General features: G+C 38.7%; 1 protein-coding gene across 4 annotated transcripts in view; it reads right to left on the bottom strand.

Moving 5' to 3' along the window:
* Positions 1-17,610, bottom strand: part of MACROD2 (mono-ADP ribosylhydrolase 2) — an 851,553-nt gene that overhangs the window by 664,488 nt on the left and 169,455 nt on the right. For all 4 annotated transcript variants that reach the window (XM_077176111.1, XM_077176112.1, XM_054629913.2 and 1 more), the window contains one exon: positions 2,569-2,598. In XM_077176111.1, the coding sequence (XP_077032226.1) occupies positions 2,569-2,598 (30 nt within the window). The remainder of the gene's footprint in view (positions 1-2,568; positions 2,599-17,610) is intronic.

Here is a 17,610-nt window from a genome sequence, read left to right as displayed (position 1 = left end):
TAGTTCTGAAAAGATTTCAAACAAAGAACAGCTCAAAAGCAGCTCAAAATCACCACACCTGTTGCATAAGCTTGGACAAGCGGAAATTTCCAGTTTTATCTGTAAAACTAAGACGTGTACTCATACCTCCAGCAGTGACAAAGAGATTAAATTAACAAGCACTACCAAGGAGATCTGAATCCCATTATTGGAGAAACTACACTGGTATTATGCATTATCATAAATATTCAGCATCTGCAATCAAAAGAAGGCTTTGGTGTTTACGTATATAATAAAGTTTTAATAATTCACTATCAATATTTCACGCAGAGTGCTACCGTCACTTTCTTCTGGATAAAAGAAAAAAAATACACCCAGAATTTAAAATCCACAACCATTCCACTGGGAATCAAACAATTTCTGTTACAGAAAAATGCCTGTGGAAAGTACCAAGCCATTTTTCCAAAAGCCAGGGGCTCCAGGCTCCACCTGCGTGTGGAAGGTGGTTGGCTGGCCAGGGCTGCCTTCATTTTGTGTACCCCTGAGCAGGATCTGGCCTGCAGACTGCACACACATTTCCCTTCTCAAAACATGCACCCTGTGGCATCTGTCCAAAATCTAGAGTACTTTGGCAACGAACCTCTCGGGATTTTTATTCAGAAAATTTGGAAATCTCAAGCTAGTGTACTCTGAGGACATCAGTTGCCCTATCCATGGGTGGAGGATGGCAACTCCACACATGCAGCCCTTCAGCCACGAGCAGTCACCCTCTAAGCCCTAAAACTGTCAGATTTGGTATTTTTGGTATTTTTCCTGTACCACAAGCAAGAGAGTACATGGTTATCCTTCCACCAGAGGTCAAAGAACCTGGGGTTCTGGTCATGGGGGGGCTGCAGCAGCTTGTACCCAGAGGAACTCACTGCCTGCCCAAACCCACCCTCACACAGCAGCTTCCCCATAACCCCAAAGGCACTGATTCCTTAAAATGGCAGTAAAAGCCCAAAGGATGTCAGGGCAGGAGGAGATAGGGAGGGAGGGGGAGCATCACCTTGGGCTGCCATCATCTCAGCCTGCAATGAGGGGAGAGAACATCTTTTTAATTGCCACTTTTAACACATAAAATACATGGAAAATCCTAATTTGACCCACAGCACAGGCTCATCCCATCTGCTGCAGAGGGAGAGCCACATTATCAAGGGCCACACTGAACAGACATCAACTTCTGAAGTACAGTCCAGCTGAATAAATAACACGGAAAGTTAATAGCCAAATCCTTTCAGCAGCAGCAGTGCTCTGGGAACCTGATTAGAATTTGAACATTTGCATTGATTTATATTTTTTTTCAATGTTACCAGCTGGGAGCAAGTGCTGGAGGGGAGGTACAGGGACAGCTCTGCAGAAACAGGAACAGCTAGCAAAGGATTACCTCCTAAAGGATTATCTTTTAAACAAAGAAAAATTTGGTATACTGCAAACAACTAACTCAAATCAAAAGAAACAGATTAATCCAACAGGATTAACAGGTAAGGCTGCCCTGTACTTTAATGTCCAGACACACAGCTGAGGAACGTGAATGGTTTTATTTAGATGATTTTATTTAGTTGTCAAGCACCTTTTCCTAGTCCAAAATAAGAACTGCCTGTTCATTTAAAACAAAAGCTTTGACAACTTAGCCTGCAGCCTCACAAGCAACAGAGATTTCCTGTCTTTTTACAGAGCCCTTTCCTTTACCCTTACATATGTAATCTCTGATCATAGAGTTTTTTTAACTCCCATCAGGAAGGAGCATTAGTTGCTGCCTGTATTGCTCCTGCGCTGGGAAATTTCCAGAACTGAGCTCTCTCACTTCCCTCTGGGTGGCAGGGGAAGTCACTGGAACTGAGATGAAGCTCTTCATGGGTTCATCTTGCCTGAATTTTTACCACTCACGTGGATTTTACAGCCACAGTGCTACAGAAATACCAAAAGTAAAATAGCATCAATCTGCTAAAATAAACCAGCATCCATGTATTTGGAAGCAATACAATGATATCTACTTGAGCATCCCTGCCTTAGCAGTAGACATGTTAGTAGCATGGCTGACTTGCACCAAAGATTTGCATTAAAATCTACTTGATTATTCTGACAAGCAGAGTAAGGTAAGCAACCAAGTTTAAACTATAACAATATTTAAAAAAAAGTACAAAGATAAAGCCAAATGTATTTCCTATAACTACATTTTACTGTATTTTAATATTTCCACATTTCTGTTAAAATTAGTTATTAATCATACATTTGACATTCCCTTGGGGTAAATTAAAAAGCCTAAATACTTAAAAACACAACACAGCATAAGGCAGTTCAGCAGTTTCTTTATGTTTTAGTCAGCCCCTACTCTGACCCAGAGTTGAAACCAAATTCAGCAGCAGTTGCAAACCTTACCTCTCAATGATAGGAAAGATTATGGACTTTGGTGAATTTTTCCAAGTAATAAATTTATATTTCCAACTTGTGAACTTATATTCTTTTATAACCAACTAAGCTCTGCATTGGTCCAGCACATATTTCATGTTTGTTTAAAAGTGATTTAAGCATTGTGCAAATACTCACCTCCTCCACCTCCAAGAAGGCTGGAATTAGCTGTAAGAAAAACAAAAAGAGAATTATTAGAATTATTAGCATTGAGCTTCCTAAATATACATGGAACCAAAACAGAAGATGTTTCACAGGAGATTTCCAGCAGATCACAGGAGATTGTTTCAGTAACTTTGCTACTCTTCCCTTACCCGAAAACACTTAATGCAAAAACAATCACTTATTGTAAATTGCAATCACAATCTTTACCTTTGCAGTATCTTTGAAAATACAAGCTAATAAATAAAACAATAATACAATTACTAAAGCTAATGCATTGAATAGGTTATGAAATTACTATCCTGCATTTTTAATTCTATAAACCGTATTCCTTTGTGATTACCAAATTAATTTAAAATTTCCATTGTAGAGAAACTTAAATAGACTTTGATGCAACTTCTGATTATCTCTCCTTGTTTTCTATGCCATGGGACCTTTGGGGATGATGATGAGAAATCCTGGTTCCATTGATGTAAAAGGGTTTGTGCAATTGAGCTGGGATTTCCCTCAGCAGGCTTAATTGACTCGGCACTGTAACCATCCAGCTACCCAGGCCAGAACTTGATAAATCACTTATGAAAAGCAATTTTCAGAGCATGGTGATACAAGATGGTCCTTCAAATTAAGCTAGTACAATTGGAGTCTTGCCAAATATTTTCCTTTCAGTGCCTAGGCAAAAACAGAAGGAATGCCTAAGCTTCTAAACCTGTCCTTTAGATGTGTGGGAAACAAATCCTTGTTGTATCAGAATACATTTAAAACAAAGTAAGAGCATAAAGGAGAGACACAGGTTTTTCTGATGAGTAAAGAACAGAGAGCTCACACCATGTCCTGCTCCAGGACAAGGGTATCTAGCAAGATAAACAGAACAAATAAGGTATTTTCTATATGTTATTGTTTATGTCATTTTCCTCTGTCTCTTCAATAGAGGCGTGTAAACAGCAAATTCCCTGCTATTGTGTTTTTTCATCACTTCCTTGAGATTTTTACATAAAACTGACAATTAACTTTGTTTTCTTCTTTATCAGATATTCTACAAACACCTTGCACTTAACATCCATTTTCAGCTCAAACATTTGCAGCCAGCTTTCCCTGACACTGCAGTAAAACTGCCTTCATGAGAAAGCCAGATTTTCCATCACAGTGAAGATTCATCCTCAAAAGTACCTCTACATTACTCAAGAAGTACTTCTACATGAGTCAAAATGCAATGTTCTTTAAAGAAAAAAAAAGCAGTTTAATATCCAGCATAACTGAATATCAAATCAAAGCAAATTAACTAAGTTATTTACTCATCCTAGGATTAGCTATCCTACTGTCACTGAGGAATCATTGAAACCATGACCTACAGAGATGTTCTCATGCTTTTTCCTCATTCAAGTCTGGTTCTAGTACCCTGGAACATTAGATGAAGGAAAATGGGACAAAAAACCCCTTTTCTCTGAAACAAAGTAATTTGGAGCCATTTTCAAAGAAGTGCTTGTTTGAAGACACAGAAAGGTTGGAGCAACAGGCACAAAATGGAAAACTTTAAAAAACAACAACAAAAGTATCTGTAAGTGTTGAACATCTCTTGCCTATCCTGTCCAAAGTGCTAGGAGAGAGCAAATACTGCCATGAACATATTGCCTTTGACAAAGACAGAATGATGGTAATAATAAATACATGCAGACATGTTGCAAAGAATGCCAATCTTGCTATATTTACCTAATTCTTGCCCTGACTGAAGTTCACTATTAAACAAAGAAACAAATAAAACCAGCCTCACACATTTCTATAGCTGCTTCTGAAGACCTCCTGTAACAGGTAACATCACTTTCCCTGCAGTACAAAGTACTTATCTGCTATAGAAATCAGGAGAGTTCTTATCAGAAGAAACTAAAGGGAACAAAGTGTCATCTACTGCCTGCTATTCCAGCTTATTTTTTTGGCACTGCAGAATACACCTACAATTAAACTATTCTAATCCTTACATGAGTCACGTTCTAAGACTTCAGTTATTATGTTCAAGAGACTTGAGACACACAGCTAAAACTTGTTACCAAAGTTTCCCCTACTAAAAAAGTTTCTTTGCATACCCAGCCAACATCCCCATTGCGAACTTTCATTCAATGGCTTCTCAGAGAATTATGTTTCTCTCGTTAAGTTTTCCTGACAATGTTCATCTTGCCAATATTTTCCAAAAACTTCTTAATAACATATAATGTAAGTTAGCACCACACACTTCTCTATAGAAACAGTAAAAACAGTTCAAATGGGTTTTTGGCTGCAATGCATCTACTACAGCTATTGAAAATGCAGTAACAATTCACAGGAACTCTACTTTTAAATTTTGCTTGATAACAGAAGCAAAATCAAACCATCTCCCTCTGATTCCAGCAAAGAACAAGACTGATTTATATTTACAGTTTATTTTCTAGAAAGATAATGTGTCAAAAAGCAAGAATTTTTTTTTTTTTCAGATTTTTCAGACGCTTCCTGAAAGGTTCAATAAAACACACGTTTCTTTCCATATTTGGGAAAGTCTTACCACTACAGAAGTAATTTGTCACTTAGCACCTAATGAATCTTCTCCCACACAGAGGTCAGCACAGCCCCATGGCTGCAATCACATCCTATTATGTTGGAGCAAGCATGGCCTCTCCTCTCAGTCCCTCTGTGTTTATCTGCAGCTGCATTTTGTCCATCAGTGCTCCCAAACCATCAAGTCTTGGAAAACCCTTTGGAAGCTGCTCCTGCTGTAGAGGTTCAGCTATGGGCAGCTGTATGAGCAAGCAGCAGAAGGTCCCAGGAAGCTTTCAACCTCCAAACTTGAGAGAGCCCAAACTACCCCACAGGTTACACACTGCAACTCCTCTCACTCAGGGCAGGTAGAACACCTTGATGCCACCATGTGCCCTGAGAAGCTCTGGATGTCACCATGTGCCCTGAGAAGCTCTGGATGCCCCATCCTGGCAGGGCTCCTGATTGGACTGGACAGGGCCCTGAGCAACCTGATTGAGTGGAGGGTGTCACCCCAGAATACCTGGCCACAGCTGGAATGGGATGATCTTTAAGGTCCCTCCCAAGTCAAACCACTCCATGATGCTATAATTTTACAACTGCAGATTGTAAATCCATCTTGGCTAATCCCTTGTTCTTATTTTTCTTTTCCAGAGCTGCCCAAGATTCTCAAGTCACAGGAGACTTGGGGTGAGAGGAAACAGGAAGATTAAATTGCTACCAAGTTACCAAGGCATGAACAATAAAAGAAAGCAAAGAGGGGTTCCAAACAAATGTGCATAAAGGCTTCTTGTACCTCATTTCATTCCCCATATCACCCTTTCAAAGTGACCTGCCCAACCTCTCTGAAATTGCCTCCTTAAAAACTAGAGTCTACAATAGATTCCTGAGCATTAACTCTGAAAATCTACTCACAACAGAAACTTGACATATTATTTTAATATATACACAGAGTGGTCAGGCAGGCAGCAGACTGCTGTGCCAGACTGAAATACAGCACATTGATAGAGCCCCATCCAAAACATCATTGGTGATGGCCCTAAAGAGGCAGCAGAGGTGAGAGTTCATCTAATTTTAAATATTTTTGCCTACACCACTAACATAGGCTTCAATTCCTTCAAAAAAAGTTAAAAAAAAGAGCACCATATCTGGGGACCAGTTCCTGTGGTGTCCTTTAAATAGTGGCTTCATGATGAGACAAATTACAGCTCTAGAGATACTGTGCATCACCACCACTTTAAAAGGAGACTTGAATACAGCATTCTGAGAGACAGATCTCATCTTCACAGTCTGTCTCAGTACAGTGAGCAGAAACACATCAAGAAGTGTTAAGATGGCTTTCAGCCCTTTAGGTCTGGGTTTCTTTTTAATAGGGACATTAGAACCATTAACAGAAAAAGTGTTTCTACAAAGTTCAGCCTCATTCCTAAGAAAAAAGCCACTCTAAAAAAATCACTTCAACAAAAAAAAAAAAAAAAAAAAAACCAGTATCTAATCACTAAGGATAACGATTTAGCCCTTAATGAGATTTTTATAGCCCCAGATTCAACCAGAAATTCAGTATTTCAAGTTACTTAAAACCTCAATGGACTAGATAAACATGCTTTTTAAAAGCACCAGGACAACCTGCTAAAAAAACCCAGAACATTAGTCTGCTGCACCTTGAGAATCCAACTCTTGCTTTAAGAAACAAAATTCTCTCCAAAAAACTAGTGTGGGGAGAGAAGGGGAAAAAGTAAAGAAAACAAAAAACCTGGAAGAAAAGAATTTGAAGTAAGCTTAGTTGCTCATGATGGAATACACACACTGAAAGCTCAGGTTACTAAAATGTACACATTTTAATAAAGAATATACCAGCAGATTTGACAAATAAGAACTGGACATCAATGTTTTAAACCTCAGCCTTCTTAAAGAGTTATGTTGTGTGAGGTCTCCAATTGTTGGTGCTTGGCACCAATCTGACTGTCACCATCAGTTTATCACCTCACTGTAAAACTTTCATACCTTCTCTCAGTGAGTCCCCACAAGCAGCTTCTCCAATATTGACTCCTTTTCTCTTCCTTCTGCATGGCCAGCTGACTCCTTCCTGTCCCTGGCACAACCACCTTACCCTTACTGCTCCTCACAGCCCAGCCAACAAAACTCCAGCCCTCCTCTCCATCAGCTCACCCACTCCTAACACCCATCCTTATTGGACACAGCTATGCCCTATTAAGGGCAGGCCTTATTGGACACAGCTGTGCCCAATTCAGGGCAGGGCTGTTCTTACTCTTTGGTAATTAGCACAGGTGCAACTGCTCAGGGGTGAGATTGCCTTCTGCACTATCTCTGTTCTCCTACAATCCATCCTCTGACAATGTTCTATCACTTTCCAGCAGTTTTTTGACTGAATAAGCAGATCAGAAATTCTGGTGTGGTGTTAATGTTTTCCTCACTGTTCTCTTTACAACATCATTCTTACCAAATAGTAAGGTTATTTGAAATTTTGAGGAAAGTAATTGAATGCTGAAGAAGTTCACCTCAAACAAAACTGAAAATCTTCCTGCGCTGCTAGCCAGAACATACAAACAATGAAGGAGGATATATGGATGAGTAGGTTGAACAGGCAATTGCAGGCACAGAAATTATTTCTTCTGCTGTCAATTCTGAGGAATTTAGAGAATAGGAAAGATGTGAATAGCAATTTTTGTGATCTCTCTGGAGATAACACACTTTTAGCTTTGTTAACAATACGGCTGAATAACTGTTTACTTTTTGTTGGCACATACTCATCTGACAACAATTTAAGAACATAAATTCTTCTGGGAGCATGTCTTTGTCAAGTATTAATGGCACTAGTAACTTAAATTGACATCTATGTCATGCAGCCATGCATCTGTCAGTATAATAAAAATATAACTCTAAAAGATTAGTTGATATTGTCTGACTTTGGCAGCAGATGTTTGAGCTTATTTTGATGTAAAAAAGATTGAATATTTTTGTCAATACTTTCTAATTGTGAAATTTATTCAAGGAGACAACTTTATAACTGGCAGTACTGTAAGATGCAAGACATTCTATTGCCTCAGACACCATTTTTATTCATCAATAAAACATCATAAGAGGCAGCTGGTGAGCAGAGTAACAGTAATTTATGGAATGGAAGCTACATTTCTTCTACGTGTTTTGTGAGACATCCTTACCTGTCACTGCATTTCGTTTCATCTTCTCTCGAGAAACCAGAGAGAACAAAGAGGAGTGAGATAACAGCTGCACCTTGTACATCCAAACATTTTTAGCAAGAGATGTGTTTGGGTGCCTTAAAGTAAAAAGCTTCAGGCTTAAAGATCATGAAGTCATTTTGCAGCAGGTATAGTAAATAAAACAGAATCACCACTCTGTTTAAAATGTTTCCCTGCATATAAAGCCACAGCAGTCAGGAGAGGTAAAATAACATTAAAACAACAGACTGGGCCAGATTGGCAAAGTTATGTCAGTGGCTAATGATGCAAAGCAGAGAGTACTGGAAATCAGAAAAGCACTAGGCCTAAGTGGCCAAATAAGATTGCCTTAAAACACGTAACCATACCCACAAAAGAGCTCCAGAATATGGGTGGAACAATTTACAGAAGATTTCTACGAGCACATTGCTCCTTTCCAGGTTTGCTTACTTTTAATGTGTGATTGAGAGCACATCATACTCTCCATACACGCTCAAAAGACTTCAGCTTCATTCCTAAAAAATCTCCTTTTCTCCCTATAAAACCTCTCTGTAAATAGACACAAACATTTACCAGTCTCATTTTATTCATAATAGGAAGTACCAACTTCAAGTTCTCTTTCTAAAAAGCCAAGATCACTAGAGGCATGACCAAACAATTCAGCTCATGAAGTTTTCAACATCTTTGTTTTAGCAAAACAGATGATGTGGGATACTACAGAAGGAATTGAGCTTTCCATGTCTTACCTTTTTTTTTTAGATATGGAAACTGCACAGTACAAGTCAAAGATGAAAGAAAAAAAAACTAATGGAAGGCTTTGTGCAATTAGAAGCACAGGTTTTTTATTTGGAACCAATAAAATGGCTTTGTGGCTCACTTGTCACAACCTGTGATATTCTCTTCCCTACTCACAAATTCTCTACAGAGAACAGAGTTTTTTAAACTAAGGTTTGCTATCTTTGCAAATAAAGCAGTCATTGTCTGTAATTTCAAGCTTGTAAAAGGTATGTCAGAGGTAGATTAAGGGAAAAAAAAATAATCAGCATACTAGTAAGTACTCTGGAGTTGATCCTGTCAAGGAAATTGCCTTCACAACATTCAGAATTCAATAAGGAAACAATAACTGTCATAAGGTCTCAGTTATTTTTCTTCTTCTAATACATTACCAACTCAATACATTATATGCATTTATGCAAGAAGGTTATTTTTAAAAGTTATATATTACATCCATTAAGCTTAATCAGTCATATGCAAAGCATCTCTGAAATCTGATATGATGAGTAAAAAAAAGCCACCAAATGCACCAAAGACCCATGGCAGGTAAGGCAGCAGACAGCAGCATGGGACAGAAATGAGCACACAGCTATCAGGATAACATCTTCAACTTGGCCTAATTGGAGGCATAACTTCAAAGCAGAGGGAGCAGAATGACAGGTTTTTTACCATACAGTGAAATACAGTAATTGCTCTAATGCAGGGTGAAAGAAAATTAATAGAAATTGAAGTTGACTAACACATCCTGAGAAAAATCCATGAGAGAAGGTGTTTGGCCCAGAGTACTTCCTAAATGCTGCTGTATAAACTTCCATGTGGACTGAAGTTTAGGCTGCAGCTTTAAAAGAAGCCTAAACTTTGCAGTTGCCTGAGGACTCCACCAAAATTGCTTCTTGGTGGGAAAGTCAGACAACCACAACAAGAAAATGTAACTTAAAAGAATATCCCAAAAACCAAATGAACTCGTTTTTTAAGAATGGTCTCAAACACAACTACGCAAAGCACTTCCAGGTGAAATTTTTGCAAAAACAGCAGTTCACACTTTCCTACCAATGAACTCCATACTTCTCATACCCATCCAGTAGTATTAATTTCAGCTAGACAAGAGCATGTATTTCAAAAGAAAAGAAAGAAAGTGATGAAGAAGGAGAAGGTTTCCTGCCAGTGCCTCAAGAAGGACAGTTAGAAGAACCTGTTTGATGAGGCTGATGTCATCCTTGGGAGGGAGAAGATGACAGACTTGTTGACTCAGAACCTGCAGTTTGCAGGGAAGGACTCAGAAAAGGCTAAAAGTGGCTGGTCAGCACAGAAAGATCCATGGCCATGTTTTGTGTGTGCCCCTCTACAGAAACCACGCTCATTTCCCCCTCATTCCTCTCATTTTGGGAAACATCAGAAAAGCACAAGCCAGGAACGGTTTCATTCTAAAATAGGGTGATAAATTGTCACATGCACTACAAGGGGAAAGAGATTAATTAAGATTTGATCCATTTTGTGCATCAGTTTGTGATTTGTTCAGCCACTTAAAAGTTGCCTTCTAGATCATTAAGGTATTTAACAATCTAGCTGTGCTGAAATGTAAAGCAACAGGAACTTCCTTCAGCACAGAATAATGAGGACAAAAATATTCAGGTCTACTAAAACCCATTCTTCATTACACAGTTTAGGCCATCTGTGTGGTTTGTAAATGCAACATTAAAGGGAATCAAAGTGCTGCAGTATATAATTAATCCATTTAAGTAGAATCATTATCAATATTTAAAAGCCTATGCAAAAGAAAGTAAGACGTGGTCCAAGGTTCTACTAGCACAATTATAAAAACAGTTTTGGTAGTAATTGTTGCAAAATAATTAGTGAAATTTATAAAACTCAGGCATCTTTCCAGTATCCCAAAGGAACTAGAATATGTTATCTGGAAAACAGGAAAAAAGATCAGACTGAAGTTCTTCAAGCTTTTGTTGCTTTTGTCTTTTCAAAATTATAGCCAGCTCTGAACCTACCAAAGTCTACCTGTATCTTATGACTTTTTTCTTCTATTTTTAAACATAGCTATGGTACTTATGGTGTGGCTATATATAAATGAAACTAGGTTTCATTTCAATATTTTGCTGCAAAAAACTGCCTAATATTTAACTTCTTCAAGAGAAATGTCGGACTGCAAAAAGCTTCATTAAAGCCACAGTTACCCTCTGAAAATGAAAACAAAAGGCAAGAAAAACTAATGTATTTCAGTCCTGAAACATTAATATTCAACATTCAGGCTTCAAATCAATTTTAAAAACCCTAATTTGTTATGAAATCAAAGACCACTGCTGGAAAGAAGCTACCTGGGGCCTTGTCCTGCCATTTCTCCATGGGGCTACCAGCAGGAAGAGTTTCCCTATGGTGCAGGCACATCCCACTCTGCCCCTGTTTTATTCCCAGGCAAGTCAAGCAAGGGTGGTCATGGCTCCAGCTGCAGGGAGACCTCACTGGGTGTATTTTCAAGTCAAAGTAGCACATGTCCACACCACTGTTTTTTCTTAGGGTAGTAACACTCATGAACAATCCATTAAAAAAAAAAAACAAGAAAAAAGGCACACCTGATGTCCTACAAAACAGAAACAGCCCTGGTGTTTTTGTTTGGTATGGTTTGGTTTTTTTCAGCTACACAGACAAGACTTTACTTGCAACTTTTGCCTCCAAGTTAGAGGAAGGCAAGCTGTTATTGCACTGTTTTTGCAAGAGCAGCCTGGAAGGAAGATTTTGACAATGAATTACAAGCTCCTGCAAGCAACTAGCGCAGACTTGTAGGAGCTGAAGAGCCTGCAAAGCACTGAAGTTGACTTTAAAATGTGTCCAACTGGGTGAGTGTAACATGCTCTGCACATGATCATGTTGCATCACCTCTCTAATGATCCTTTCTTTATATAGCCTGAAATTAGAAGCAGCTCCTACTGTGGTCTGTGGGAGCCACATTACAGAAGAAACAGAGGATCTGGTTATGTATTTTAAAGTCACGGGGGTGTTGTTTTCAAACACAGGCCCAAACTGTTCCTATAGGGCTAAATATTTGTATAACAACAGTCATGTGTTCCTTTGTAAGGGAAAGTGGAACTTAATAACCTCAGTATTTCAGTCAAACCAGAAATAATGCATTATGGTAAAATATGGACTGGACATCATACACTGCCTCTAATAATATTGTCCCAAGTATTTCTTTATCCTGCTGTCAAATATACTATCCATACTTTTTCTTAACTGTCTGTTTCAAAAAGCTATAGCCTAAAAAAAATCTGGAGAAGACCATAAAAGACAGTAAGAATAAAGTGTAGCCATCAACTTACTCTATCAGAGACATCAGAAACTTCCCCTTTTATGATAAAAGTAAGTCAGCTTAGTCAGATCGATCATCCTCTCCATTTTACTGCTCTTGGAACGTACAGTCCATGACACATCTTAAAATGGAGAAACATAAACTAAAGTTTGAAAAAAAAATACTGCTAGCTTACTGTTTTCACATTCTCTGAAAACTCTAAAAACTCTATTCAGGAACTTTAAAGAAAAGGAAGATCACAAATAATCAAAATGATGGGAAGGCCTGAAGATATTTTCAAAGGCATGACAGAGCCAAGAGCCCAGATGAAATCCCTGGCAATGACAGATTTTAGATTGTGTGGGACAATTCTTTGTTCCTGTCAGCTTGTGGAGGGTTTCTAATCTTTCCTAGCTGCAGATGCTCACAGTTTGTGATTTATCCCAACCACCATCAGCTCGAGCTGTGCTGTGTGGTTACTTCCCTAGCAAACAGTGCCCTGCACCCCATTTCCCTGGCCATCACCTGTGTGCCTGCCCTTTGTGCTCCCCATGGCTGCCTGAGTAATAAAGCAATGAGTTGATTTGTTAAACTCTTAAGATCTCTCTTTAACACTACAATTACAGGCACTTCTTAAAGATAAGGCAGATTAAAGCTATCACCCAAAAATCTGCAGTAAACAACGCTGTTATAAGGTTGTGCATTCTAGCAGGTAGTATCTGGAAGAAGCAGCATTAAGGCTTTGATGAAAAATTTACTGAGGTTATGCTGGACAAGGAGGTTTCATTTTCTGTGAAGCACAACAGGAGGGCAGGATGTTGCACTGTCAACACTGATAATGCCATGCAGACAGAAAAATAATCATCAAGCTGCAACTCCTAATCAATAACTTCATCATATAGGCACCAGTGGGTCATCCTTAGAATTTCATGTCCTTGCTTCCTGCTTATGCCACTGGTCAATTTAGATATGGAAATGTTGCCTGTATCAAGCAGGACACATGCCACCTTGTCATGTAGGGTGATTCCCAGTTAGGCAACATATTTCCATGGCCTAGATGAGCCAAGACTTCTGGATGCACAACACTTGTGGAGGACTGATCTCCCCCCAGAGCTGACGATGACAGGCAGGCACTGTCCGGTGGCAATGTGGGACATCTGTGTTTTGTGAACCCAAGACAGATGATATAAATTCACCCTCTGGTGGCCAAGATGCTTGTGGTTAATTTACCACCATCACCACAAGCACTTCCACCACAAATCCTTTCAGCCATAACCGCTACCCAAAACCGCAAGAATTGCTCATACTTGCTATTTTTGCTACTTTTTTTTTTTCCATTGCTTCTAGTCACAGTGTGTCCACTAATTCAAGAGTAACATCAGCACATAAAACAAGTAATAGAACACATCTGCCCTTTGCCTAGGCCACAGCTCAATCAGAAGCTATTTTGTATAGCCTACAAAGTATTCTCACTGAGAGTTTCAATAAAAAGGACTGTGGCTTGTGAATCAGAGCTTAGGACTGAGAACAAGAGAGAAAAATCCTACAAACAATTTCTACAGATAAATAAACCAAAGATAAATTGGAGAAAGCTGATTAATCACTTCAAAGTATGCTGCTCCTTTTTTGTGCTGTTACTGAGCATTTTTAAAGTGCTGCTTGAATAAGGACTTCTATGTTTTTGGTTTACCAATCTTTCTGTTAGGCAAAAAGGAAGACAAATACGTGTAGCTCAAAAACCCTGCTGGATGAACATTGGTTCAAAAACCACACTGGTCCAAGTTGAATCCTTTTTCTCCAAAATGCTGCAATATATACAGTCCATCTAGAGCAACTTTCTAATGCCTTGCAGTCAATGAGATGATATTTTAATGAGTTATTTTTCCTTCTATACTTTACCTCGAGGAAAAATAAAGATCTTAAGAATCTCCAAGCTTTCACATAGACCATTTGAATCCAGGATTAGTATGTAACTCCCAGTGGTCTATTCCATGTCTAGGAAATATAAACAAGGATGGTATAATCTAATCTGTGCAGAGCAAACACTTCATTTCACTATTCTAATACTGCTAGAGTGATTTATGAGGCAGCTGAGTAATTCTGAAAAATGTACTAAGAAAACAAAGGCAAAATTAGGCAAAGTACAAACATTGTTTATATGAATACAGAGACCAGTAATGTCAAAGGATATCACAGGCATCTTATGCTACACATAAGCACATCTGTGAGGCAGGTAAAGTATGTTTTTATAGCTGTTCAGAAAAGAAAATGATGAATCATCTTTTATAGCTCTATATAAAATTACTTTTCTAGTGGCAATTAATAGAGAGAGGCCCCAGAACAGCAGTCACATGCTCTAACCATCAGGGAGAAATAAATTACATGACAATAAACCCTCCAAACTTTAGTGAATAGGGAGAATTCTGTTTTCTCATGAAAAGCAGCCACATCAATCCCACATTGTATATGCACGTCAGCAAAGAGATGGCCCAGTGGAGCTAGAGAGGATCTGCTGTACCCAAAGTATCAGGCAGAGAGACTGCAGGTCAAAGCCCACATGACCAAATCCCCAGCACAAGTTTATGGTCATTATTAGCAGGAAAAGATGTCCTGATAATTTATCTCATGTATGCTGATAACATTTATCTCATAATGCTGATATCATTCCTACCAATATGTATAAAACCCACCAACAGTCCCAAAATGTGACCAGAGTATTTTAAAGGCAGCAAAATCCACAGTGATCTGGCTGGAATAAGGGACTGCACTGGAGTATGGCTCTGTTCTTCCCCCAAAGTCTCAGGCAGTCTTTTCTTTATACTTAAAACAAATTAAATCTACTGCAATTAATGATTATAGTTTTTCCTTCAATCAGCCCATACTCCTCTAGGAAATTAACTTAGCTATTAAAAGCCTAAAGGCTGGAGAGGAACCTAGTTAGATGAGTTTTACCTCCTCTGTATTGCCTGTGTAATCAAATGCAGTTTCCCCACCAGTTTAATTCTAATCAGTTTAATTACTGAAAATTACAATGAAAAAAAACCCCTTAATTCTTACACGAGAACAAAGGAGAAAAGCTACACTTGGTAGCAGAAGAGAACTGGGTGACTTTGATACTGCACATGAGGGAGAGATGACCAAAAATAAAGACAAATTCCAATATTCCTTAGACAACAGCTATCAGGCTGAGGAGGTGGAAATAGCAAGCTACAAGCCAAGAATAAAACTCAGCACAGACTACTTCCAAGATGTGAAGTTGTGGGGAGAGTTTATTACTTCAATATTGCAATGCCTTGATTATACAGGACTTGTGTCGATCCACTGAGTGTTAATCTGTATTTCCTACTCAGTCTTTTGCCCCTATATAAAAGTCTTTTTGCTGTAATATAAAAAGAGTGAGATAAAAGGTGTCTTAAGCAAGTCTTTTGGACACACATGGTCCTACACAGATACATTTAGAGAGAAAGTACATTTCCTTCACTTGATTTCCACAGCAAAGGTATTTCTTACTGCTATGAAACTCTGCATTTAAAAAGAAATTATTTCATGGTATGTTTCTCTTATCTCTTGCCACAAAAAAAACACAATTCTGATCAGATCAATGAAAGGCAATATAATGCCTTTATTTCTTCTGAAATACCCAAAACATAAACCAAGTCCATTCTTACATTGTATCTATTTCCCATTTCTCATTTTTCCTTTTGTCCATAATGGTTTTGCTGTCTACTTCACAATTCTAAGGACCTCAATCAAGGCCACTTTAAATCTTGTCCATCCAGATGACTAATCCCAGTAATCTCATTTAAACTGCTAGTTTACATTCTACTAATACTGCACAACCATCTAATCTGTGCAATGAAAGGGCAGGAGCAGGCTGGTGACTCTTACTAGAAGACATTGCAATCCCTGTGCAAGCAGAACTGCCATAAATCAAGGATTGGTGCTAGTAAAACAGATAGTGGCATTTTAAAGTCTAAAATACTGGAACAAGTTATTTTATTTTTGCTGAATTCACCAATCAGCCAGCCTTGCATTTTGCCATGTGCACTGCAGAAAAGAGAAATTCTGTCTCACCACAAAAAATGCAATCCTTCTCCAAGAAGGAAACTTGTTAAATCCAAGGCAAGTTTTTAACTAATTATGTGCACAATCTTTTACTAATGGAGACTGGGGGGAGGCAGAGGGTAGATAAAATACCACAGAAGTATTCAGAAGCATCCTGGAACATGCTCAGAAACACGGAAAGGTGAACTATACAGGCAAGCCATGCATGTTCCTAGAGAAATATGTCGTGTCTCTTACAAAAAGGCCACATGGCTGCAGGACAGCAGATGTGCTTCTCACAAAGTCCCCTTCTGTGCCAAGATGTCTGTAGCCATGAAGTCTTTCAGAAGTCCCTGAGTTTGTAAAGATCTGCAGAAAGCAGCAGTATCTCTCTGAGCAAACACACACCAAGCCTTTGTCTGAGCCCCTCCTGGAGGGGCCATTTAATCAAGGTTGAGATAGGAACTCCCAGGGTGGAGAAACCCCCTCCTTACCTTAAATGCAAGTCACTTATTCACCACTTTTGTTCAAAAGTGCCTGGCCTTGAACATTTTAAAGGCTGTAATGGGATCAAGCATATCTAAAAGAACAATAAATCTCAATCAAAGTTCAAACCAAGTTCTAAACTTAGATAAGGTGTCTGCACATATCCTTACACACTCCCAATTGTTTTATCCCAATCAGCTGAGAAGGTATTTTACAAAACCCTTTCCCAAGTTTTTCCTAGACTTTCTTCTCTTAGAAGATGGGGAAAGCTACAGAGAAATACCTTGAAATTCCTGAAGGTTCTGACTTTTGAAGCAATCATTAAACATGCAGTGAATAAAATGGGGAAAGAACTTCAATATTCCAAAAGCATGGATCTACTAGCAGTAACTCCTTACTAGTTGATGGATATTTTCTGCCCCATTCATGATAAAATTTGGTTCTCCTCTGGAAGATCAGCAGTTAGAAAACAGAGGAAGAAGAGAGGAACAGAGGAGAAGTAAAAAGCAAACAAAACCAAAACATGTATAGACCGAAAAAAAACCCAAAGAAACAAACAAGCAAAAAAAACCCTGAAACCACACACACACACACACACAAAATACAGCCAAGAAACAACCACAAGAAAGCACACAAAGGCAAGACCATAAAGTAAGATTGGCAAAAACTCTGTCTCCTTTTTTTCTCCCAGAAGATACACCAATGTAGCTATACATT

This window comes from Agelaius phoeniceus, chromosome 3, assembly GCF_051311805.1.
Source record: "Agelaius phoeniceus isolate bAgePho1 chromosome 3, bAgePho1.hap1, whole genome shotgun sequence".
NCBI lineage: Eukaryota > Metazoa > Chordata > Aves > Passeriformes > Icteridae > Agelaius > Agelaius phoeniceus.
This window is presented reverse-complemented; position numbering and strand designations above follow the sequence as displayed.